The sequence below is a fragment of the Bombus flavifrons genome, chromosome 8, assembly GCF_040668555.2.
Source record: "Bombus flavifrons isolate JBK064 chromosome 8, iyBomFlav1_principal, whole genome shotgun sequence".
Classification (NCBI taxonomy): domain Eukaryota; kingdom Metazoa; phylum Arthropoda; class Insecta; order Hymenoptera; family Apidae; genus Bombus; species Bombus flavifrons.
The window spans coordinates 12,119,878-12,145,778 of NC_138449.1; the positions used below are offsets into that span (position 1 = coordinate 12,119,878).

The following is a 25,901-nucleotide window of genomic DNA, read 5'->3' on the forward strand; positions in this document are numbered from 1 at the left end:
TTTTTCTTTTAGGTGCGGCAAATTAAAAAGATTAAAAGTGACATTTTAATAAGAAATCTATATAAAATGGCAAGGAAAAAAAACATTGAATTGTTAAGAATATAAGAGCAGGAAGAGTACTTCTTGAAGGAAGTTTATTTAAAAAGGTATAAGGAAACATGACAGATGTTAAACCAATTGGAATTTCTCAAAATCAGCCACAACAAACACAACAACAGTCACAGCAGCAGCAACAAACACAGCAACAACAGCAACAGCAGCAACCACAACAACAACAATCTCAACCACAGCAAATGATGATTGCAACCCATGATATTCAACAACAGCAAAATGTACAGCAGCAACAGCAGCATGTTCAGCAACAACAATCTCAGCCACAACAAGTACAGCAGCAAGCGCAACAACAAGTACAATCTCAACAAGTTCAACCACAACAACAAATTCAACAGCAAGTGCAATCACAGCAGCAAATGCAAGTGCAGCAGCAGGTACAGCAACAAGTGCAACAGCAAGTACAACAACAGCAACAGCAACAGCAACCTCAGCAACAACAATCTAATAGTGGACCACATAACGTTGTTCCTACTCAAGTGCAGGTACAGCCACAGGTAGCAGCAATTATGCCCCAGCAACAGGTAAAAATTTGCACAAAGGCATATTATTGAGACAGCTTTAAACAGTAGATTTAAAATTTTTCACCTTTGAAAATAAAATATTTCAGGGTGCTGTTGCAGTGTCGATGCAACATCAGCAACAGGGTGTTGGAGGTGTATCTATGACTTTATCTGGTCAACAAGGAGGAACAACTATAACTACTATGGCTGCGCATCCACAAGCAGTACAAGTTATTCAACAACCTATGCAGAACCAAGCATATCATTTGCAACAACTTTACAACACCCAAGGAACTCCACTATTGATGCCAGGAAATTTAGCTCTCCATCCTGCAGGCATCAACCCTTCGTCCATACAGGTACTTAAATATAATCCTGATGTTCACTATTATTGAGACATATAAGTTCCTTTCTAAGTAGGATACTTTACAGGTCATAACAGCTGGAAAGCCATTTCAATCTGCTGCTCAATTGACACCTCATATGCTAACAACAGCATCGACACCAGGTCAAGGAGGTGGTCACCCTGCAGCTGGAGGAACTAAAGTTCAAGGGTTCCCTACAGGTTACTTACCAGTACCTACTTCAGCTACACCTGGTGCAGGACAAACTCTGGTATTTGGTCAACTTGGTGTACTGGGTTCTCCACAACCACCTCCATCTATACAACAACAACAGCAGCAGCAGTCTGCAAACAAACAAGATCAAGTACAAAAGGTATTATTATGTTAATTTTATTTTGTAACAAATATTCTATATTTAGTTCATATTTTATATATATTGTTTTCAAAATGTGTAGTATACTACATGTACAGCGGCTACTCCGTCCGGCGGACGAGGTGGTATGCAATTTGCTCCTTGGCAATTTACACCACAAGTTGCTTGGACTGGAATACAACCACCAGCGCTTCTAACTAATCAAATATTCATTAGAGGTCCTACTCAACCTGATATGTTTATACAAAGTCCACAACCAATCCAAGCTCATAATGGTTAGTTGTGAATGATTAAATAAATTTTGTATTGTCAACTGAACTAATTTATCATCATCATATTTGATCAGCACTAGCTACGCAGCAACAAATTCAGGGAGTACAACAAATTGCTGCAGCTAGTGGAAAACCAAAGGTAATGGATATACAACAACAACAACAGCAACAAAGTAAGCAAAGTTCAGGTGGACAACGACCTTTGAGTATTTTGCCGTCCTCTTTACAAGCAGTACAAGCTGCTAACATACGAGCTGCCAGTTCTGTTTCAACGCAAACTGTTCATGGAGTACAAACTACGGTACATGTACAGGTTACTATAATTAACAGCAACAGTTAGAAAAATGATTTTGACTGCTGCAATTTTCGAATCACGTGCAAACATATAGAAGTTTTTTTTTCTGTTTTCGTATAATGAAGAAGAAGTTTTTTTTTATGTTTTATAACTTAGAGTGGCAAAGGAAGCGGTAGTAGCGGTAAAGGCCGTGGTAAGCCATTGCAATCGCCGCAACAACCGCAACAACAGTCACAGCAAACGATGCAACAACAACATCAACAGGTTTTTATTCAACAGAAACAGCATACGCAGCAGCAACAACAGATGCAGCAACAGTATCAACAGCCGCAAGTGCAGCCATCACAACAGCAAATACAACCAAAACCAATAATGAGTGAGATGACGTTTCATATACATACTATTTATAGAAAAATGATATAGGTTTTTGCATATCTAATTGTTACCTTTTTTACAGCAAACATGGCTCTGCAACAACAACAACAACCAGGTGTAGTCCTTAGTGGGGAACGTCCGATTATGCCTGTAGTTTCGGTGAGCGGAGTTGGCGTTGCTACATCTCAAATGAGTCAAGTACAACAATCTCCCATGTCTGCTGTACAACAATTACCATTACAAGTATTAAATGTTTTATTTCCTGCAATAAAATTTCCTTAAATTAATTAAAAAATATTTTCATTATATGTAATGTAATTTTTCTAGGCAATCAATTCGACAATAATTGGTAGTCAAATAGTTAGTGGAACAACACAGGTTCAAACGATGTCTATGATAAATCAGTCGGCGGATCAACAAACACATGATAATAATAATTCCGCAATAATGATTGCATCACCCGATCGTAATCACCAAGCTGAATGTTCTTTAGCATTACCATCTGCTGCAAATACTCCTACAGCAAATGAAGAGAATTCTAAATCAATATTGAAAAAGGACGATCCAATTCCAATAGAAAAAGTAACCGTATCTCAGCCAGAAACGACAGGTTTGCTGATAATATATACTACTTTGACATTCAATAAATATGTATGTATGTATATATTTTGTATAAGCATTTGCATCTCATTACTGTCATAGATGGGGACCAATCTAAGATAACTTTAAAAGATGAAGAAAATTTGTCGGTAAAGTTAGAAGAAAAGTCATGTAGTAATCCTTTAGCAGGATTAGCAAATACAATTAATTCTATTACGAATGGTATCAACAATGAAGACTCAGCGGCAATTCCTGCTTCTGTATCAGTTAGCGCAAATAGTAAACATGTACCACCAAAGGCAATGGTCAAACCACAAGTTCTTACACATGTAATTGAAGGCTTTGTTATTCAAGAAGGTACAAGCTTAATATTTTATATAGATGTTATTGTATTATTAATAGATATCGTTATATTACTTTATATTTATATTATTGATATGTATATGAATATTTCAGCGTCTGAACCATTCGCTGTTAACCGAACGTCATTGAATAATACAGTTAATCAAGAAGCAGGTAATATTTTAAACCGCAGTACTAATTCATCATCTGAAAAAGATAATCATGAAGAACCTCCAAGTAAGACTTAGAAATTCAGTATTTTTTTAATATGTGTATATCTTTTTGCTGTAAGATATAAAATGAATCATATGTGTTTATTGTGTATGGCAGGGAAAAAACATGCACCCAATTATCCGAATGACGAAGATGTAAATAATGTTCAAATGGGAAAATGCGAAGCTTGTGGTAATTTGGTAGATGAACAAAATACTAAATTTAAAAAAGAGAAACGGTTCTGTTCCTCTAGTTGTGCAAAGAGGTTAGTAAATAAATTATTTCGTAAGTTAGTTATTGGACTTGCAGAAAAATGTAATATAAATTTTGAATCAAATAGCAAAAAGCGGGAAGCAAGAGATCGTGACGGTACTGAAAAACAATGGACTGAGATAGAGACTGAATCAAAAACCGATGGAGATATAAAAAAGAACGGAGAAGAAAAGTCGTTATCTAGTACAACTACTAGTTCTTCCGTTGATGAAACACTGCCGAAAGTTAATCCTGTGAAGTGGACGGTATAGATATATATACATAAATTTATTAAAAATGAAGAAAACTGATATAATTGAAAACGCCTGCTTTTTTTTATAGGTTGGTGAAGTATGCGATTTTATACGCGGATTACCAGGGTGTGCTGATTACGCGGAAGATTTTGCTATTCAAGAAATAGATGGTCAAGCACTAATGTTACTCAAAGAAGATCACCTTATGTCGGCCATGAGTATAAAATTGGGTCCTGCATTGAAAATCGTAGCCAGAATTGATTCAATGCGCGTGGAGTCGTCAAATTCTAATCCTACAACTAATAGTTCGTAAATGTTTATTGTTTAAGATTTTTACTCGCAGAATTTCAAATTGCAGCCTATGGGCTACAGGGTTTGTGCAAGTATTTGATCGAATCATAGAATTAAGATCTTAAGATTATTAAGGTTCAGTACTTTCAATCCTACACTTATGATTTAAAGATCGATCTATGTAAGACTAAGTTCCGTATTATTTTGTTGCTGTATACAAAATAACAATATTAATATTTTAAATTTGGTGTACTATATTGTCGACATATACATATATATACAAATCCACTTTAAAGGGTAAGTCTTACACTGATTGATTTTTATAAATGTAAATAGCATTCAGTTATTGTAACTTTTCTTTGAAATTGAAATGTATGTATATCTGCTTTGGAAAATTTTTCTAAAATATTGCTGTTTAACTAGCATGATCAAGAAACTGAGTACAAATTATGTCTATTACACAAAAAAAGATAAAACGTTGTATATAAAGAATCCGGCGTATGTGCGATGTATTTTGTACTCGAAAATTCCTTTTGGAAGCTGTATAAAAACTATTGCCTTCTGTAAGACTTACAATAATCTCGAAAAATATCTGGCACTTTTAAAACGGTTAAGCTTTGTGATGAATAGCAATTTCCATACATAACAATTTTAAATTGACGTACAAAGTATTTGAAATAATGCGATAACACCTTTGACTATGTTTTACTTTGTAAATGTCTCATGTGCACTCGACTTACATACGTGTAAATATTAAACATAAAATGTTTATTTAATATACAAATTTTATAACATAAAAATATTTTATAGTTGTTAACACTAGTTGTCCTTCCATTTAGAACTAGATATTAAGTTAGATACAACACACTCTAAATGCAAGAAAAATATATTTTAATTTATAAAATATGTGATGTTGATCAAGAAATAAGGCACATTGTATAATATCCTATAAATGTGAAGCATACTCAACAAAATGAAATGAGTATAAATGTATTATATCATTATTCAACATTTGCAATTGCCAACAATGTGAATATAATAGTAATTTTCTAAATGTTTATTAAGTAGATTTATTAATTTTGTATTTAGTAACACAGAGATCAGTATATAATTATAAAAGAATGTATTTCAAAATTAATATTTTAACAAGGAAAATATTTGCATTTACGAAATGCACAGTATTTTCATATTACAATCTATATTTAATTTTTAATAATACCTTATTAATAGTGATAAAAATCAAGCATTACAAATTTTATCCGTAACAAGTAATTAGACAAAGATATAGTATATGAAAAAATAAAATACAAAACGCATTTGTTATTTCAAGATTTCTCAGGGTATAGTCTTATTATATATCTTTTTATATTGATTTGAATGGCACCTGAGTAACAGACGTGCACAATTGTGATGACATTTAAATAAATTAAAGCTCTAAAAATATTATGAATTAAAGTCTATGCACAAGTGTACTTTTTCCCCTATATTTTAACAAATATTTCATGCACCACCTATGCATATTTTAAATTTTCTAAATATGACAATGTCCTCTAAAATATATAAAATAAATTCAATATTAGTGAATGAAAATAATTCTAAACATTTTACTTAAATTAATATTTTATTACGATCTGCATACATATTTTAATTTAATTTCTTACTTTAATTAACAGCTGCTATATATTTTCCTTCTTCTAATAATTCTTCATCTTTCTTCATTTGCATTTCTTGTAGCGCTGGTCGAATATATCGATAATAACAAAACCCTTTATACGCTAAAGCTATTCCAGAAACTACTGTTAAACCCATTAATACCGTTACAGTTCCTCTGTGAAGTTTATCTAAGATATAACTCCTTTTCGCATATTTTGGCAACATTTTCTACTAATATCTTTGTCTGTATCAACAGTTTTTAAAATATATAAACCTGGAAAATATATAATTACTATTACAAATCGTGTAACTGAGAAACGTAATAAAATGTATTTCAATTTATATTATTAATTACGTAATTTGTTACAAGCACCTACTCTATACGAAAGTAAATAAGATAACAGTGTATTATAGAGTTAAAAAGGTTTTGACTTCTATCTTTCTCCTAAAGATTAAGCCTTTTATATATGAGGTTAGGAACACGTTTGGTGCTCTCTGCTCAAATAAATACTAAGGTTAATACACATTCGATGTGAGACGTGAGTCTAACGCGTTGAAAAATAAACGAACCTATAATTATGCAATCTTTTTGTCAATCAAATGAGGTAACAACTTGAATATTGATGAATTTGATATATTTCTATACTTCGTATTTCATAATATTTAAATAAAGAATATAAAAATCATTTCTAAAAGTTACTATTTAATTCTTGTACAATTTATATAGATTTTTACATAATTGTGTATTACATTTTTATAATATATTTAATAATTAATTTATAATATATTTTATAATTGTTTATTGTATTTTTATATTTTAAGACACTTAAATAGATTTTAATAGAATTATTTTCTTAATAAAGTAAAAGGGTTAGTTTTTTAAAAATTCATTAAATATTGTTGAATCTACATCCAAAACTATCTCATCCAATGAAGGCCCTTGTTGTGTCACTGGCAATTCTAAAATAAAAATAAACTTCACAAAACTGACTTTAAAATTAAGTTAAATTTGCATCCTTAAAATATATTAAAACGCACTTGATATGGATCCTGTTGCTTTGTATTCCCTAAGCTCTTCTTTAAAAGCCTCATCAAATGTTTCTCGTCTTTCTTTCATCATTTTCTGCTGTTTAAGTTCATATTTTGATACTCTCTCAATATGTTCATCAGCCAATTTTGCTAAAATTTACATTTAGTTTCAGCATTTTTATAATTAGCACATTTTAAATATTATACAAACTACCTTTAATAACATTTAGTTCTGCAAGTTTTTTCTCCTTATATAAGGCTAATTGAAATCTATGATCCAATTGTCTACTTTGCAAATCTAACATTTCATTTAAATTTTCTAATTGATATATAGCACCTTCTACCTCCTCAAACATTTCTTGTAATGTTCCTTTAATAACATGAAGTATTTATGATTAATTTTTATACTCATAATATTCTTGAATTAAAAATGCATTTAAGATAGGAGTACCTATTTGATCCATAAGATCCTGTATTGCATTGTTGATTTTTGGAATGTAAGCTAAAGTACTATTTAGACACGTAATGTTTTTCCATTCTTGTTCAAGTTTTTCATAAATAGTTCCAATGAGTTTATCAGCTTCTTGAGCTTTACCCGCATTTTCTTCCGCTAGCTCATGTAGTTCATTCCATTGCAATTGAAATCTATGTAAGATATCAGCTCCTGCATTGTAATTAACATTTCTGATGTTGCCAGTCTTTTTTTGTTTTGGATTTTCAACAACAGTTAATCCTCTAATACTAAAACAACAAAGTTAGTCCTAGACTTATATAAAATACATAGTAAATTATCTTTAACTTTAGTTTTTATTTCTATAAGGTTAAAATTAAATCTTTTACCTAGCAGATATACCCTCTTGAACTGTTTGAAACTTGTTACGCAAAGTGCTAAACATGTTTATAAATTATTTTATTTTATATTTATGATTATAATGGTATATATAATTCAAGCCTTTTAAATTAGTTAATACTATTGCACAAATTACTAATAAGATTTAATTTATTATATTATATTTTCTATATGTAAAGTGTATTATTAAATGTATCATTATCATATGAAATAATTTTTTTGTTGACACATGTATTATTAATGATGAAAATTGTTCATACCGAGCTGATTTTCATAGTTTATATAAAATTGATCACTTGTTTGCATTGAAATACTGATATAAGATAACATATATTAGTTCACAATATTTATAATAAAAAGTTATTGTAAATATTAGCAGCGTCAATATAACCTCTATTTTGAAGACACTAACAGTAGCTTATTTATTTTCATTCATGTAGTATTGCATGTAGAAACCTCCAAATCAATTGTTAATGACAACTTAAAACATTTGAAATTATAATTCGAATATTAATTTTAAACATAATAAATATAAAATTAGTTAAATTACACATAATTTAATAAAAAATTCATTATTCAAAATATCATTTATGATTTTTACTTAATCCAAACATATAATTAGCTTATGTACATATGTTTTAATTTCAATACATTTTTTCATATTTTGTGAAAGATATGACACTGCGCAACCTTTCTGTTAGTTGGCAACACTGATAACGACAGTCCATGCACACATACATATGTACATTTCATAAAAAATAATTACTTTTTGTGTTGTAATTGTTAAAATGTTTTAAACTACAAATAATAGTATTGTAAATTTCTAAAATACATAAAATAATAATTTTTTATATATTGAATGTTATTACATAATATTCTATTAATGTAAATTATATGTGTTCGATTTATAAAAGATATAATTTTACATTTACAAATTTTGGTTTACATGTTAAGTAATAAAAATGTTAACTATTTATATTCATATGGATTCAATATTATACTATGCTGCACTATAAGGATAATTGTATACTAAGCACGAATGAATAATTTTTGTTACGTTTATTACGAATTCGTGATTTTGACTGCATAAACAATTTAATGCATTAGATTTTGACTATACATTTTCAACATGAAACAATTTGGCAACATCGTTAAAGCTTAACTCCTTCCCTTTGACAATATGACTGGTGCCTAGCAACCAGTGAGGTCAACAAACGAGGTCAAATTGCAAATTACCTGTGTAAGAAAAATCAGTATATAAATCTAATGAAATAATACATTAAATTACTTTTAGGTAATTTTAATGGGTATTAATTGAACAGAAAGTAAAGACGATACAATTCATTACTGCTAACATTAAGATGAAATTATAGATAGTTAATATATTAACCTAAATTTATGACAAATATTTCAGTTCAAAAAAAATCTCCTTATTAAGAAATATTATTATTATGTTCTTTTTTATATACAATATATTATATTACTTTACCTACAGTTATAAATCGTATCAAAATACAATTTTAAAAGGGTGGTATTTATGTATGTACGTACATAGTACTTACAAATATCTTATTTTTCTAGTTTCATTTAAAATAATTAATAACTAATTGTCATGCAATATAAATTCGGATGGTTGAAAATAAGAAAAAAGAAAGTTATGTGTTAGTGGAGTCTACAAGTAAAATAATTCTTGTGAAGATACATGGCGGAACCGTAGAACTATGTATGTATGTATATGTTAGTATTCCCTGTGTTGCCAAGTTTTCCTCTACCTGCGTGTTCAATTCTGAAATGTTTTGTATGGTGATGTATATACACAATAACAAAATCAATAGTGATGAATTTCTAAAACAAAAAATTGTATTTTTGTAAACTTTATTCTATTTCAAACTTTATAAGTGCTATTTCAAACTTTATAAATGCTATTTCAAATTTTAATATGAACATTTTACTTACATTGAATTAATTATTTTTCTGCTTATATCTTTTGTTTATTTATAAAAATGTGTCATAATAAGATGAAAAAAATATAATATGCTTTAAACTATTTAAATGATTGATAAGTAATGTAGAAGAAAAACTTTATTATTTTAAAGTTAGAGGTTTTTCCATTAATAACCTTGAACAAGTTGGTGCAGTCCTGTTAAGCAGAGCCTTCATTGAAATCTTTATCTTTTTCTATCCCTGCTACGCACGCAATGAGCATAACTTGAACAAACCTTACCAGAGAAGGTTCGAGCTTAGAAAGTTGTGCGCAACTCGCAGTGAAACCAGATTTGTGGGAGGAGATGCTGGAGAGGAAGGAGTAGTCAGGGATGTTGGGTCAACGTACGTATCCAAGTATCCCCTTTCTCCTTGCATCAAGTTAGACCACTACTATATCGTGGTGAACTCGTCTTCTCCATAAAGACGATTACCTTTCTGCGCATACTATCATGACTACGGCGCATACTATGTACTAGGAGTTACCAACTAAAGGACGAGAAGTTCGTGGTAGGGATGAAATCAATAGTCAAGTATTCCGCGGAATGAGAATGTCAACTTATATTTAACCATTCAACTGCTTGCTTGAGTTTTATTCATCGTAAACAAAGCAACAAAAATAGTTGAGAGTGAACCGCTAATGTAACAGCAACTATTCTTATTTTTTGAGATAAAATACACATTAAAGATAGTGTACAACTGTGTAAACAACGATTCACGAATGTAATTCCTGACTATTTCGAGGTCACATTACTCAACATAGATACGAACGTATTACAAAAAATTAATGCCAAAGACTATTAAGTAGATATAAAGATCTATAAAGTCGCAATCATTTAATGCCCATAATAGAATAATATGGAATTCTATTCGAATTAAATATAGAATTTTAAGCTCGAGTTGTTTGAGTATCTGTAGAAAACTGTACAGAACCTACTACGATCAATAGATGCCAGATTCGGTCGTTTTCGACATGTTCCGTTAAGTTCCCCTACTATATTCATTCCTGTTGGCCTCCAACCATTTCTGCCACGCCTTGTTCACATGTATTTTCCCGGCAAAACCGGTTATTTCAGGCATTCTTCTTGGTTCACGCTTTTCCATAGAAAAACTACACGTAAAAACGTTTCCCTACCATCACATCAATATTAAACCTTGACTTTCCATTTGATCGAAGAAGACAAATTTAAAATTTGAAACATACGATATGCATATATAATATCAGATGGTAGTGTACGACATATACAAAATGTATAGATACATAAAGTATGTTTAAAAACATTAAATTGTTTTTATATACTGTGTATATCTGTAGTAAATTACATCCATATTTTAAAGTAGTAAAATGTGTACGAATAGATTTAAGTACACATATTCTTACGTAATATATGTTTAAATTGTATAATTTTAATATAAAAAGTCGTAGTAATAACATTGATATGATTTTCCTGAAACCAACAAAAATCAATAATCACCAGAAATTGTGGATGAAAACTGTCATCGCTACACTACAGAATTTAGGCACAATGGTTGATGGATAGTAATTGGAAGTTAACGTTGACGAGAATTTGCTGGAGAATGGTATGGATTAAGAAGGGACAGCGTGGAACATTGAAAGGATAACAGACGGAGACAGTAGAAGTTAGAAAGAGAGAAATAACAAAAAAGAGAAAATAAGAGAATCAGTTAATGAAAAAGGAAGGGAAAGAGATGGCCTGTTAGTAGGAATTGAGAGGAAAAGTAGGGAGGGGTAGAAAATGGGAGAGAAGAAAAGAGTTTCACAGTGATGTTCGAGTTGCGCTTGCGTCGACAATACTTGCTATGAACGGATTGGCTCCCTACTCATACTTGAGTGCATGTTAGGTTGACTTAATTTCAATTCGGGCTCCTCTGCTTCTCCCTACCATTTTCAGTTCCACCATATATTTCGGTTGGTTTCTTTTGTTTTATTGGGTTTTACACAAAGGGCGTACAAGATGTTGCAATACACGCTTACTTTATATATCTTGAATAAGTAGAAACATGAAAGGGAATGAGTCTTTTTTATCTTTGATAAGGAAGATATGACAGTGTGGAGGTAAAAAAATCAAGAAAGAGAAGAGAAGAGAAAAGGGGAAAGGCATAGGGAGAGAGGAGAGGAAGTGGATAAAGGTGGTGGTTAGTGTGCAGTGGAGGAGAAGTTAGATACACAAAGATACGAAACGTCAAGAGGAGAAGAGAGGAAAGGAGAGGAGAAGAGAGGAGAGGGAAGCGCTCAGCGTTTGCAGCGATCGGCGCACGCTACCCCGCGCGCGCGCGCGCGCGTGTTCTTACAAAACAACGCATCTGAACACTCTGAACCCGTCGCTGAACGCGCTTCAACAGTTCGGCACGAATTCACATTGAGTTGATTATTCTGACGGACGCGCGGATTTCATCGCGTCGCCGCCATATTGGCGGCTCGATATAACACGTACTAATAATAAGTTCAGATTGGTTACGGTAGGCATCGTAGTTGACGCGCCGATTTTATCGTCGTTGAATGTCGCTACTACAAATGTGCCATAAACAGCGCAGTGATCATGTCATAGTCATAATATTGGCCGTCATATTTAACTATATGTAACAAATCGGATAAAAACTTCTCGACTAAACATAAATGGAACTACGTGTTTTTTCTCCACTTAATTATATACATTGAATAAATCGTGATTTCATTTTTTCTTTTGAAACGATACATGTAATATCGACGCCGGGTCGGTTGTCATTAATTAAAAGCAAATATAATACTTTTTACTTATATATGTATACATATATATTTAGTTAACAAAATACTTATTTGACACACGTTGAAAGTTTATCTCGTGTTGAATTGACTTTACTACCATTTATATCTTCAAACATAATCATAAACATTAACGAACATCTCTCAATAAGTTTAAATAAAAATAAATTTTGGTAGGAATCATTTTTACGACAATCTGATTAATTTTCTCAGTGATTAAGAATTCTGTGAACTGTTTATTACTGCAAATTAGAATATGTGGATTTTGTTGATTTATAAATATTATCGACGTATTTAGTTGCCAGTAAATAATTATCTAAATCAAGATTGATCATTGTTAATGACTTCATGACAATTTGTGTTGTTAACAACAATGCCTGTAAGTATGATATACAATAATAATCAACCATAATTGTAATGTTGTTATTAAAAAAACTTTAATAACGATTATACTATACAATAATAGAGAAAATAAATGATTAATTTACAGAGTGGAAATGAGCAATTCATTGGATCAAGACTTTGAGGAATTTAGATTTTCAGACCAAAGCAAAATTTGTAAAGATGATGCAGTGGATGATTTGCAAAAATTTGGTATGTTTTTTCTAAAATATTGAATGAAAATGAAACAAATGATATACATAAATGTAATATACACAAGAAATAGTATTAAACGTAGGTTAGTTTCTATAGATTACTTTCTTGAAAATTAACATTTTAGTGGAATATCCTCATTCTATTAGATGCACTTTTTTTGCAGAAAGCAATATATTTCACTTAAGATATTGCTATAAAAGATTAATGTTTCTAATACTGTTTTACTAATTTATGGTTGTCTTTGCAAACCTATTTTGCAAAATTTCTCTAGCCAAATCTTAACATTGTTATAAAAATGTGGATAAAAATACTATGTTTTTTATTTAATAAAACTTTTTTTACTTTAAAGTGTACTTTGAGCAAATTTTATGGATTTATACTTTATAAGCAAATGGTATTATTGAAAATTTGTATTCTAAACTCTTGAGGAGAGGTTAGGATTCTGTTAGTGCTGCATAATAATCGGATAAATTTGGAGGTTTTTGTTATTTGTTATTGATGTTCCGTTAACAAAATTATTTGGTATAATTTACATTTTTTTATTTAATTGCAATAAATCACAAACTGATATCCTTTCCTTAACTAGAGTTATGATGATAAAATTTGTAAAACGTAATTTTATTACCTTTTTAGCCCATTTGTATAATTGAAAATATCCCATTGATTATATATGTACTTTAATAAGTAACATTATCATAAATTGCTATAACTATTTAAGACCGGTAAAAAGCAATTTATGTATGTCCGCAATGGTATCAGATGAAATGCGTTTTGATACGATGTATATCGCGGCGGGAACGTTGCGCTAATATGAAGTGAACCAATGGTGTTCGTTCTTTAGCTACTATCGATTGGAGAATCCCGTTTTCAATTCTCGGCAAAAGCTGAGGCAATTATCTCGCTTGCGTTAGGTGGTCTGCTGCTGCAACCATTTTGCGTGAACACTTGCTGTTGCTGCATATACATCGGCATCGATTGTTTACATCCGTTGTAACACGGGGAATGCGCGTTGATGATAGTGAGTGAACCTTTGAAATAAACATGTTTGAATATAATCGACGTATAGTTCTCAGACATATCCAAGGGAAAATTATATCAATTTAGCGGATTTGATAGTAGCTATGAAAGCGCGGCAAATTATTTAATCCTTACTTTTCTCAGTCTTTTAATTAAAAAGGTGATTGGACACATCCAGTTTTTTTTTTTTTAGATATTCGTCTTCAAGTACAACTTTTTTCGTAAAGTAATGCGATTGACAGATGTAATTGGAAAATTATTATATGAGTGTATTGTAATTATTGGGGTTTTCTTTTTTCAGATAAACACATAGACAATCAAAGTACGATATTTTCCTTACGATTCCCATTATTTAACTGTGAAATCTGTAAAAAACAATTTGTAACAAAAAAACAATTACGTACTCACATTCATACACATTTAGGAAGACCACGTATAGTTTTAAGAAGGGTTACTTTGAAAAGTGTCAAGAAAAAGAATAGCAATACATATTGGCTAGACCCAGAAAAAAAGGGTTCTTTGAAATTAACGTTAAAAAAACAGAATTTCAACGATCCTCTGAAACTTAAACTCAAAAAGTCATCAAAATCGGAAGATTTTACTGTTGTGAAAAGCAACATTAATCTGGGAACTGAAAATCACAATCACAGAGACGTGGCTGGCGCAACAGAGAATGATCAAAGACATGAAAAAGATACAGAAAGTTCGATTAATCAGCCGTTTGAAAACGTGATGGTAGAACAACAGGTACATTATACTTATAAATATGAGAAATGTTAATTGATGTAATTCTATGGAAAATATTATTATTAGGATGAATATGGAAGCATTAAGTTCAATGCTGACGAACATAATCCATTGGAGGAAAATGATAGACCATCCATAGATGTCAATGAAAGTGACTCAGGTGTAGGAAGTGATATGGCAAATCCATCTGAAAAGGAAGATCAAAATGTTGATGACCTACAAAATACAGATCAATATGATAATTCGGATAAAAGACTCTCCGAAACAGAAGATCATGAAGAATCAGATGCATTGGAAGCAACATGTAGAGAAACAATTGAAAACCTCAAGAAACTTGGTGAACAATCCGGGTAATATTGTGTATTTAAAAATAATCCTTGAATGAGAAATATCCTTACTATAACTCATTATTTAACATTTTAGATGTAGATCTATGAGTCGATTAATTGATAATGCAGGCATTGAAGAGGATGATGATAGAGGTCATGAATCAAACATGATACATGATTTAGCAGAGAATCCAACCATTAATATTATTTCAAAGTCTTCTACATTTTCAAACCATACAGCAGATTGTACAACAGTGTGTTCTGAAGATGAAGATAAACCTGATGAATCAACAGAAAGCACAACTGGTTTTAATTGGAATCAACTGTCAACTAATTTATCGAATAAGAATAATGAGAATTCTAAAGAAAATGAAGAAAATGCGGGTGATAATAATATTGAGAATGCTGGGTCCCTTTTACAAAATTTGATTGAGCACCAAAGACATAATCAAAATGAAACCTTATCGAATAATTTACCTTCGGAAACCGAATACGTTTCGCTTGAAAAGTTAGCTGAGACCGTTAGTACTTGTCGCGTTTGCAACGAAAAGTTTAAAGATATTGCTCATTTAGATGAGCATCGGAGCAAAGCTGGACATTATCAATGCAATATTCCGGAATGTATAAATCTTATTTTTCATTCACTATTGGAAGTCTCCATGCATAAAGCTCAAATGCATGGAACGCCCCTTTCTCCGAGCGTGAGCCAATTGTCTCCTCATCTAAATACGAGTTCACCTCATTTGAATCAAAATTCACCCCATTTGAGCCAAGCATCTCCACAATTAAATACACATTCACCTCATGCAGTATCAATGGAATCTGCAAATACAACAAACTCGCAACAAATAAATAGGAATTCTCCTTTAACTTCACCTCATCAAACAAATTCACCTACATATAACGCAGTAGCTAGTGCTGGGCAGCAAATAATATCACCTGTGAATTTTGAACAATTACCCGCACCTGTTCAACAACTAGCTCAACAAGTACAACGTATGCCACTTCCGCAAACGCAAATGCCTCCAAGTCTTCCACCTGGTGCTAATACAATGATCCCTGGCCCAAATTACTTTGTACAACCATCAGGAAGACCACCGTTGTATAGAGTTCCTGGTCCACAGGGCATGCATTATCCTCCTCATATAACACACCTATATCCGCAGTATGGGCCAGGTCCATATCCGCAAATGACTGCACCGCCACAAATGCATCCACAATTGCCTCAGCAAATTTCACGTGGAAGGTATCCTACTCTTGCACAAAATAGTCGGCAAGTACTGTTGATGAAATAATCGTTAAAGCATGTAATATGTTTCTAATCAAAGTTAACAAAATATGAAACAAGATACGAAACATGATGAATTCTCTTTCAAATAAACTATTAAGCAGTTTAATTTGCATTGTATGTATTGCAGGGCACCGAGGATTCCACAAACGGGATCAACACCGCGGCAACGTATGAAACGTCCTATGCAACAATCAATGCAAGTGCAGCAGAATAACTCTGCAATGAAACAACGACGGATGGATGTTTTATTACCAGATAGAAATGAAGATGCAGATTGTCATGTTATTGCACAGCAAAAAAGAAATGACGGTCTGCCTGTTATACAAAATGTTCAAGGTGCTACGACTCAACAAACAAATAGAAATGATTCTACTATACATCTTACGGATTCCATAACTCTTAGTGTTAGACAACCAGGTACTTTTAACACTTGATTATATATTTCTTCCTTAATGTATATTTTACTGTATGTAATTTATGTATTTAATTCTAAATACCTCTTCTAAGATTAGTTTCGATATTAGAAATAAGATTTTATATTTTTATCATTTTTCTATGTTTGTTTTTCTGAATTTACTTTTATGTTTGTTTGATTATATGTTCTGAAAGAAAACTTAACTATTCATGGAAGAGGTGCATTACAAGAATAAAAAAAACATATTTTACTAATCTAAAGGTTCCGCTCCAGCTCAAGTGCAGAACACATCAGGTGCTGGGGGCAAGAAGTCTGATGCAAAGGCTGTGGCTAATGTTCTGGCAGCCAGAGGTATTACTGTTACTCCAGCAGCAAATAAAAATAAATCAAGTGAACAAAACAAACAGCAGATACTTCCCCAGCAACAGAGGACTACATCTTCACAGCAGCCTTTAAATGTTACAGCGCTCACTCTGAATTCTGCTATTTCTATCATACCAGCTAGTTCACAAAAAAAACAGCAAGATCAGGGTCAGTTTGCTGTTCCCCACAATAAACAAAACAAACCAGCTGTGAACGAAGTGGAAAGACCTCCGAGACCTCCCACCGTAGATTTAACGCAAGATACCCCACCACAAATGCCAGTAGTTAGACGTGGAAGACCTCCACGGTAAGATAAATTAAAGGAAGATTCTTCCACATTTATTGATAATATAATATTCTTCATTGTTACAGAGCATTATTAACTTGTCAAGTGTGTGATAAAAATTTCCAGAATCAGGAAATGCTAACTCAACACATGGCTACCCATCGTGCACCAAGTAAATTACTTCACAAGTAAGTATACTTTCAACAATAATGTAGGGTAGATTTCTTAGATAATAATTATAATACTATTATATATGTAATGATAATGTTTGGTACTAGGTGTAATCTTTGTCCTGCCCAATATCCAACAGCTCAAGCGCTAACAACGCACAAACAGGCGTATCATAAAGAAGTAGACACAGTAGCACAAAATGGTGGTGCAGAATTAGCATTACCGGTAGTAGATTTGAAATCTCCCCATGTGTTGAATCGTTTATCAAATCTTGGTATACAGAGCTACATCCCGTTGTCACAACTAAGTGTTCAAACGGGCGGGTATTTTGGATTACCTATAATTACAATAGACGGTGCACGAAATCCTAATACTTGTAATTTAGGTGCGCTTGGTGCTACATCTATTCTAAGTCTGGGTCCCCTTAAACATTTGTCAAACAGGTAACTGTGGACAATTTTACATTTGATCTATGTTTTTTGTGCAATGTTTTTTTGCCTTTCTATAATTTTCAACAATAAGAGTTGCTTATTATGAATATTACTGCATTGCTTATTTACTGCAAAAGACTTGCTTTTATTCTTTCCATTTTCTAGATAAATTAGATGGCACAAATTCGATTTATTTAAGAATTTTATTAATAATGAATTCGACACTTTTTAGTTTATCTGTGTTCTTCGTTATTTCGGGCAGTTTTACATTTTTTATTTTGTTTATATTACTAATTTTAGTTCATGTAATTCTAAAGCAATACAGTATTTATAACGAAAGCTGAAGAGGTGTTTGTGTTAATTTAGAGTAATGTAAAAGAAGATTTGAAATACACAATCATTATGACAAGATAGTGTATATGTACATCATATAGTGTATTATGAGAAAGTTGCGAGATTCAAGTTGCGCGTAAATCATCGCCATTATTAGTATATTTTTTTTTAAATGATTGGAAACTCATCAAATGTATTCTTCAGAAGTAATTTTTCGAAGATACAGTCTACATGGATAAACAATAGTTCCAAATGTAGTGCCACTCATTAATGTATCAGAAGTCATTGATAAAGTTATACAAACATATTAAATTATTAGAATCCTGCTGCTTGAAATTAGAAAAAAGCAACTCGTTAAGATTAATGAAAAATCACATTGGTTTTACTCGACAAAAATATCATTCATTTGAATGAATACTAGAAACTATCGTTGTGTGATCTTGTATCACTTGCGATATGTGATACACTATTTTGAATCTGATATTGGGAACATTAACATATACATTATGAAAATTACGAAGGTACCTAATTACGAGATTCGTTCATCTAAGGAATTATCCTGGATATTTTAACCGATTTTTCAGGCAGTATGTAGTTGTATTATACAGTGTTGTTAAATCACGTCCGTGTTTTGAATGAGAGAGTTATAAATTATAAAACCTACAGAGTTAATACAATGAAACTATAAGAGTTAATTATTTTTTTGTCAAACGATTTCGTTCAAACGATATTCGTACACACTATTGAAACGTACTACCGATTGTAAATATATTTTTTAAAAAGGATTACAGTTAAAGCATACGCTTGTTTGTACTTGAAACTTGAAGCTCTATAAAAATACCATATAGTAGTTGCGTAAGTGATACTTAAACAGCGAACATTTATTCTTATGAAATCATGAGCGATCTTTATTTATTGTCATTCCTATTCAAACATTATTGTATGTAAATAATTATCATTTTTTGTGTACTGTGTATATTTTTAAATAAGTGACCCGTTCCGTTTAAATTATAAAAAACGAAAACGATTACTAAAACGCGCAAGAACTGATTTAAAATAATAATATTGTATATATTTGTATGATAATAAAAAAGTAAAGCATATATATATATATATATATATACACATATATGATAATTTTAATGAAATCTAATTAGTTATATAGCTAATAATGGGGCATTATATTGTTCTAAGTTTACAATAAAGAATATAAGTTTAAACAAATTTTATTCTTAAATGATTCATGAAACTTCAAAATTCATTTTCATTATTAACTGCTTTGAAAAATAGTATTCTAGAACTAACGGAGGATATGGGACTGTCCTATTATAATTTTAAATAAACAGAACAAAATAAATCTTTTAGGAGACATGCTAGTATATACGAATGATTTAATATACATTCCTTCCCATTTTATTTCCAGTTAATACATATTTATAAATATTTATTCACGTTTTATATAAAATAAAGAAATTCGAATATACTGAATGTATTACTAACTTTATTACTAAATGTACTACTATATTTGTTGAAATTTTTATTGTTGACAAGTTTAAATATTACAAGATTTATCTAAACCATATATTTAATTAATATAGATTTATTGTTATTAATCAAATATCATGTTTCCACTTAATTAATATTATTTAAAAACAATTACTGTAAAAACCTTTTAATTATATTATTACACATCCGAATACAATAAATAGTAATTATATTGTTATATGAATTAATACGGAGATATATTAAAAAGAGTGAGGAAGTAAATATAATTTGTATCATAAAACTATGATTTGATTTTATTTCCGGTTGAAATTTTTTACCGCAGTTTTAAGAAACGTCGCCAAGGAGTGTCTTGATTGTTGTCTCAAATTGTAATTATATTTTTCTTTACTTTGCAATCGATAATTTCATATTTTATCTATCTATTAGTACTTATTGTTTTTTATGATATGCGTTATAATTTGTATAAATTATTTACTTTTTTAATTTTATCTATTTTAATGTTATGTTGTAACGTTTAATATAATTACGAATAATCGCGTATGTGAATTATATTTTCAAATCATAATTTCATGTATCAATAATTTAAATGTTTATCTTAACATATTTTTAACATATTTTTGTCCTCAATGTCTCAAATAATTTATAATCAGTGATATGTATCTTAAAAAAGAGGGAAGTTTAGAGATTTTAATGTAAAAACATGTGTTAGTGTGGATTCACATATGCGCTGCATAATTGTGACGTTCTGTCATTCAATGTCTAAGCTGCGCATGAAACATAGTTCTGTTTATAGATAATTTAATAGTTTCATTTCACAAAGTTTATGCTCATTGTAATTGAATTTTTTGTGTTTCGAATGCCTTGTCATCTTCTATTTATCAGTAATTAATAATTTTCGAATGGTATCGTAACCTGTATTCTGGTTTCTCTATCGCCAATGTTTGGATTCACTCTTTTATCACATAATATTACCATCATCTAATTTTGTATTTGACAGAAGCTTATTCCTTCTTATTGCAGATATTTTCTTCGCGTTAGTTTGAAAATTTCGTTATGAGTGCTACATTAAGCTCAAGAGCTGAACAATATTTCTACAGTATAAATCCCTTGGCACAAAGGATAGGAGAAGATATAACTGCAACTAAGGAAGCTTACGAAGGCCTATGGAACACATTAAGCATAGCAGAACGGAATCAAGCAATTAATGAAACTATCATTCAACCAGAGGTTGCATTAAAATATACTTTGAAAAAGCATGAGGTCACTAGAGAATTACCTGAATGGTATCCGAAACTACGCATACAGACAGGAATGAAATATGTTATCGATGAAACTGGTTCTGTAAGTACTATTTATAAGTTTATAGTAATATTATGTCATAAACTATATATTTTTTGCTTTAATATACAAATATCGATTAATATCGGACTATCATAAATATATAATACTTTGAGTGTAAAATATTTTACTATTTATGACTTAATATACATATGCGATCAAGTTCAAAATATTAAGTTAAGACTCCTTAGTTAAAGCAAATTTTCTTTACTATGATATTATAGACATTGCGATGGCGTGATGAGCATTCAGCTCCATTTTCATTCATGACTCAGTCACAGATGAATCTTAGTATAATAGATTCAACAGAGGATGCAAAATCAAAATTAATAAGAACTCAATTTGGAGAGTTACCACATTTCTCAAGCCCAGCGAAATCACATAGAAACAATTCAAACTCTCTTAACGATGCTTATACTTCATCTCATACGGTTAACCGCTTCCAATCTGATTGTTTTTCAAGTAATATCTTTGAGAATGAGCAGTGTAGCAGTTTGTTGAAAGGCAATGTTGATAACGATCATTCTGAAAGTATATTTGCTAAACTGATGAACAAAACGTCTTTATTAAAATTACAAAATAATTTGGCAGATGATATGGAAAGTTTAGTTAGGGAAAGGGACTCAGATACTGATAAAAGTCAAACAAATACATTAGTGGTTATGTCACGTACAAAATCAAGTGACATTAATGAGTCAACAGCGCTATTAGAGACTCCTAGTTCTTACAGTAGTTTTCAATCTTCTCAATTGAATCAGGAAGAAGAAGAAAGGACTATACCAAAAACTGGTTTTGAATTTCTTGATAATTGGTAGATATATCGTTATATGTACAAGATACTAAATACGTTTACATTTAAATTGCTACATATTATTACTAATTATTAATGTAAGTTTACGTTAAATCGCGTTTGTACAATTTTAGTTCCTAAAACGGTAATGCCATGACGGTATTGATCAACATTTCTTTAGATAATATTCATTTTTTAAGGTACATTTCTAGATATTTTCTAATGTCACTTATGATCTCAAATTGCGATGCATTTGCGAATTAACTTTGCTATGAAATATGTATTGGTTGCGAATTTGTGAGCTTAACCAGGGGTAATGTATGCATATTCAATACAGCAGAGTTTCTATACAATTTATGTAAATTCTCTATCGTTATAATGAAGAGTCTTTTTTTTACATCTGAATACTACATGCGGGAATTTCGACATATATCTACTGATATATGAAAAAAGAGAAAATAATCCGAAACATCGAGAAAAACACTTTACAAGGATTTAACGCTTCAATATTTGTATTTTCATTTAGAGAAATTTTTACGGTTTTATATTACGTGTATCTTTTTAAGATAATCATTGACTTTCATTATCTGACCATGAAAGATCGTCGTCAGTTATATAAAGAATATTTAATGAAAGACTGAAGAGGCTATCTCATTTCATTTTTACTATGTTCATATTCGATAAGATTCGCCATTAACTGGTTTCTCAACCGTACGATGATACAGTTTATATAGACTATTCAGACTATTCAATGGTTAAATATGTAGTCCTCTATAGTAATAACGATAATTTAGAATAATTGCTGTTACTTGCTCTCTTCTTGTTCTTCTATGTCGTGAGAGATGAATTAACGAACAGAATAAATCACGTGTATGTGTTTGCGTGAAACGGGTTGTGCTTGCATGTTTAGTAACTGAAAAATATCAAGTCATTTTTTATTGAAATATACATACATGTATGTATATGATACAGTATTTTAGAAGCATTTATTATAATATTTAAATACATTCATTCATGTAATATGGTTGCGTTTTTCAATGAATTTAACCCGCTAAGGTTCATTCCTTCCACGATGATCTTCCTAAAGTTTCCATCTTCACGTGGTCCAAAAGCCTGAGAGCCAGACTAGTAGAAAAAATATTAAAAGGCTACTAATATATATATCTCTTCCATTTTCATATCTCCAAATGACCTATACCTTCTGTCCTGGGTGATTGAACGATAGTTATATTCTCATCTCCACCGCCAATTTTCCCCACTTTTGAGTTATTGTAATAGCCGAAAATATTTTTATTCGCTTGCGTTATACAGTAAAATTCTTCTAGATCGGTCGATCTTGTTAATTTGGCTTCTGATTCTTTCTCGAAGGGTGACACCAGTATCAGACGCCTTTTTGACGATGCCCGGACTGAAACTGGGATAATTATCTCGTTATATTTATTACGGAAAAGAAAACTATATTTAAAATCTCAATTTTAACGTTAGGAGATTATCGAATCGGGCTATTTACCATTTCTGTTCATTTCATCACCTGATGCACCCTTAGCTGTGTTTTTCGATTTACGAGATATTTCTTCAGACAACGTAGATAAACTTTTTGATAGAATGTTCGATCGACTATTTTTATCGGACAAAGATCGACCAGGAATACTGGATTCATTATTATTTTCTATTTGTACAAAATAATCCATGTTTTCCCGAAAATCATCTACGATTATTAAATAAATTATCGATTTACTATTCTACGTTCCTTTTGATATATCGTTTTGTCAATATCAAATTAACAAGAAAAATCAGAAAAAGAACCTTCTTTCTTCTCGTCCGTATTCATTGGACTACATCGTCCAAAACCGGAACATTTCTCTCCGTCGTAGCAGTTTTCTTCTCTAAAATTTTGTTTAAAACTCTCGCAGGTGTCTTTATCGTCCATCAGCGCACGCGAAACTCCTCCTGCTTCCTCCTGTACGCTTCCACCACAACACTTGTATTGTTCCATCGCCTGTCTCTCGAGCTCCTACAACGAAATCGTTCGTCTTTCGAAATTTTCGTGGCGCTCTCGCGCACGCAGGTGAAATACCATTTCGATTTTAGTCTCGTTAATATCGTCGTAGAGGAAAGACGCGTCTCAGCTACGCGTGCGAATAATTTTCGTAATTTGGCAAATGTGTTGATAAATTTGAAGCGTGGTAAATGACGAGACGATCGGTGACTCGGGGTAAGTAAACGTAAGAATAAAATATTATACTTGATATTTAAGCGCCAATGATTCCTCGGACGTTCTATATTGCTCCATTGCTTGCTGCTCTAATTCGTCGTATCTAGCGTTGGACACGTTTGTATTATTACAATTATTATTACCAGGCTGCGGATTTTTATGCATTTTTGCGAAATTTAAAGACACGATAGAGTATTTATTAAAATATTTGGTAGATGAAACAAACATTTATTCAAATTCCATTTCTTTAGACGCGCCCTAAAAGATACAGAAATGCGTAAAAATCCGCGATCTAATTATCACATATCGAAACACACGTGTAATATTTTGCGTAACTTTATGTCTCAATGGAATTTATTTTATGAACCGTTGTAGACTAAATAGCGACTGTTTATACCTTTTCTCGAACACGTTCTCCAAGGTGGCTTGGTTAGCGGAAGCATTGGTTAACACGTCTCTGTAAAGTCTTCTTCTGTTTCGTGTATCATTTTTATCCCTTTCGCTGATCGACTTTGCCTTCAACCCTTGTACTTCTGGTTTTATTCGTTCGCCGATTCTCGCCTTGTCCTTCTCCCTTTTGCCAATCGAAGTCTTTCTGTCGCTTCTCCCGTCAAAATTCCTCAATTCCGTTACCAGAGTGTTGCCGCCAGGGAGTTCCTTCGTTTTCGACGAACAACTTTTATCCAGCCATTGAAGGACTTCCGATTCCGATTTGCAACCTCGATTTTTCCCTTCCATCAGATAAGATGCTTTGTGTTGCGAGCTTTTCGATTGTCCGCGGTGCGTCTTCATCGCGTTCCTCGTCAATAGTATCAAATTCTTGAAATCAACGCCTTGGTTTTTCCTCTTTTGTCCCGTTTCGTGATAAAGTTCTATCGGATGCTGATACACCGGTATCGGTATAGGATTCGATTGTAAAAACTTCTCTTGCACCTGCAATATTATTACCTTCGATCAATGTTTAGCTTTACTTTGGATTGAGATATCCGTTCGCAATGATTGTTCATTTTCCACCTGTACGGGATGATGAGTAATGGTAGCAGTTCGCAATGGTTGCACGGAGGTGCACATTGGGGTCGACGAAGAGCCAGATATTTGTATTTGCGTCGGTTGCGGTGGAATCCTCTGATACCATTGTTGAGGAGGTCTGATAAACGCGCTCGTGTCGGTAGCTGATAGCAGAGGTATACCCGTACTCTGAAATTCACAAGCGTTTCTCTATTCTCTTCTAGGGCGAACGTTGGCACGCCAAAAGTTTAGGGTTGCTTTATAGAATATGAAGTTGCTACCAGCGATAGTGCAGAAGGTAATTATTTATATTAGGATAGGGTATACTCTGCACTGATTTCGACGATCTCGAAACAACGTTTCTGCGGACAAGATTGTGAACAACTTCTCTTTAAATTTCTTCATATATGTTATAGTCGCTGGGTCTTAGTTTCCGAGTTACACGCAGAAATACTTCTGAAGTTTCTTGCTTTCATTTTAAATTTTCTACCATGTGTAACGATAATTAGAATAAGAGTGTAAATACGGAAGAGACTCGCGAGTTATCCTGTCTTTGATCG

The 25,901-nt window shown here is 31.7% G+C and overlaps 3 protein-coding genes across 12 annotated transcripts; 2 read left to right on the plus strand and 1 right to left on the minus strand.

Moving 5' to 3' along the window:
* Nucleotides 1-154: 154 nt before the first annotated feature.
* LOC138182406 (polyhomeotic-like protein 2) lies at nucleotides 155-5,666 on the plus strand. Of its 2 annotated transcripts, none has more exons than XM_069118214.1 (13): nucleotides 155-635; nucleotides 722-973; nucleotides 1,047-1,331; nucleotides 1,414-1,606; nucleotides 1,678-1,916; nucleotides 2,055-2,274; nucleotides 2,356-2,516; nucleotides 2,601-2,883; nucleotides 2,976-3,230; nucleotides 3,330-3,452; nucleotides 3,546-3,693; nucleotides 3,769-3,946; nucleotides 4,023-5,666. In XM_069118214.1, the coding sequence occupies exons 1-13, from the start codon at nucleotides 159-161 to the stop codon at nucleotides 4,245-4,247; spliced, it is 3,039 nt and encodes a 1,012-aa protein (XP_068974315.1). In that variant the 5' UTR covers nucleotides 155-158; the 3' UTR covers nucleotides 4,248-5,666. The 2 variants fall into 2 exon arrangements, with proteins under 2 accessions (XP_068974315.1, XP_068974316.1); XM_069118215.1 differs by having other exon boundaries at nucleotides 1,678-1,904.
* Nucleotides 5,667-5,827: 161 nt separating this feature from the next.
* Dysb (dystrobrevin binding protein dysbindin) lies at nucleotides 5,828-8,486 on the minus strand. Of its 4 annotated transcripts, none has more exons than XM_069118232.1 (6): nucleotides 7,748-8,485; nucleotides 7,359-7,648; nucleotides 7,122-7,277; nucleotides 6,917-7,057; nucleotides 6,252-6,838; nucleotides 5,828-6,152 (listed from the first exon to the last, which is right to left on the minus strand). In XM_069118232.1, exons 1-5 carry the CDS (start codon nucleotides 7,801-7,803, stop codon nucleotides 6,750-6,752), a joined length of 732 nt encoding a protein of 243 aa, XP_068974333.1. In that variant the 5' UTR covers nucleotides 7,804-8,485; the 3' UTR covers nucleotides 5,828-6,152; nucleotides 6,252-6,749. The 4 variants fall into 4 exon arrangements, with proteins under 4 accessions (XP_068974333.1, XP_068974335.1, XP_068974334.1 ...); XM_069118234.1 differs by having other exon boundaries at nucleotides 5,828-6,170; XM_069118233.1 differs by having other exon boundaries at nucleotides 6,234-6,838.
* A 1,463-nt stretch (nucleotides 8,487-9,949) lies between these two features.
* Nucleotides 9,950-21,185, plus strand: LOC138182404 (myb-like protein I). Of its 6 annotated transcripts, none has more exons than XM_069118211.1 (11): nucleotides 9,953-12,883; nucleotides 12,995-13,098; nucleotides 14,420-14,865; nucleotides 14,932-15,215; nucleotides 15,289-16,440; nucleotides 16,613-16,902; nucleotides 17,162-17,251; nucleotides 17,366-17,570; nucleotides 17,636-17,737; nucleotides 17,828-18,163; nucleotides 21,011-21,185. In XM_069118211.1, exons 2-11 carry the CDS (start codon nucleotides 13,002-13,004, stop codon nucleotides 21,045-21,047), a joined length of 3,039 nt encoding a protein of 1,012 aa, XP_068974312.1. In that variant the 5' UTR covers nucleotides 9,953-12,883; nucleotides 12,995-13,001; the 3' UTR covers nucleotides 21,048-21,185. The 6 variants fall into 6 exon arrangements, with proteins under 6 accessions (XP_068974314.1, XP_068974312.1, XP_068974313.1 ...); XM_069118212.1 differs by having other exon boundaries at nucleotides 17,174-17,251; XM_069118208.1 differs by having other exon boundaries at nucleotides 17,162-17,570.
* The last annotated feature ends 4,716 nt before the right edge of the window (nucleotides 21,186-25,901 follow it).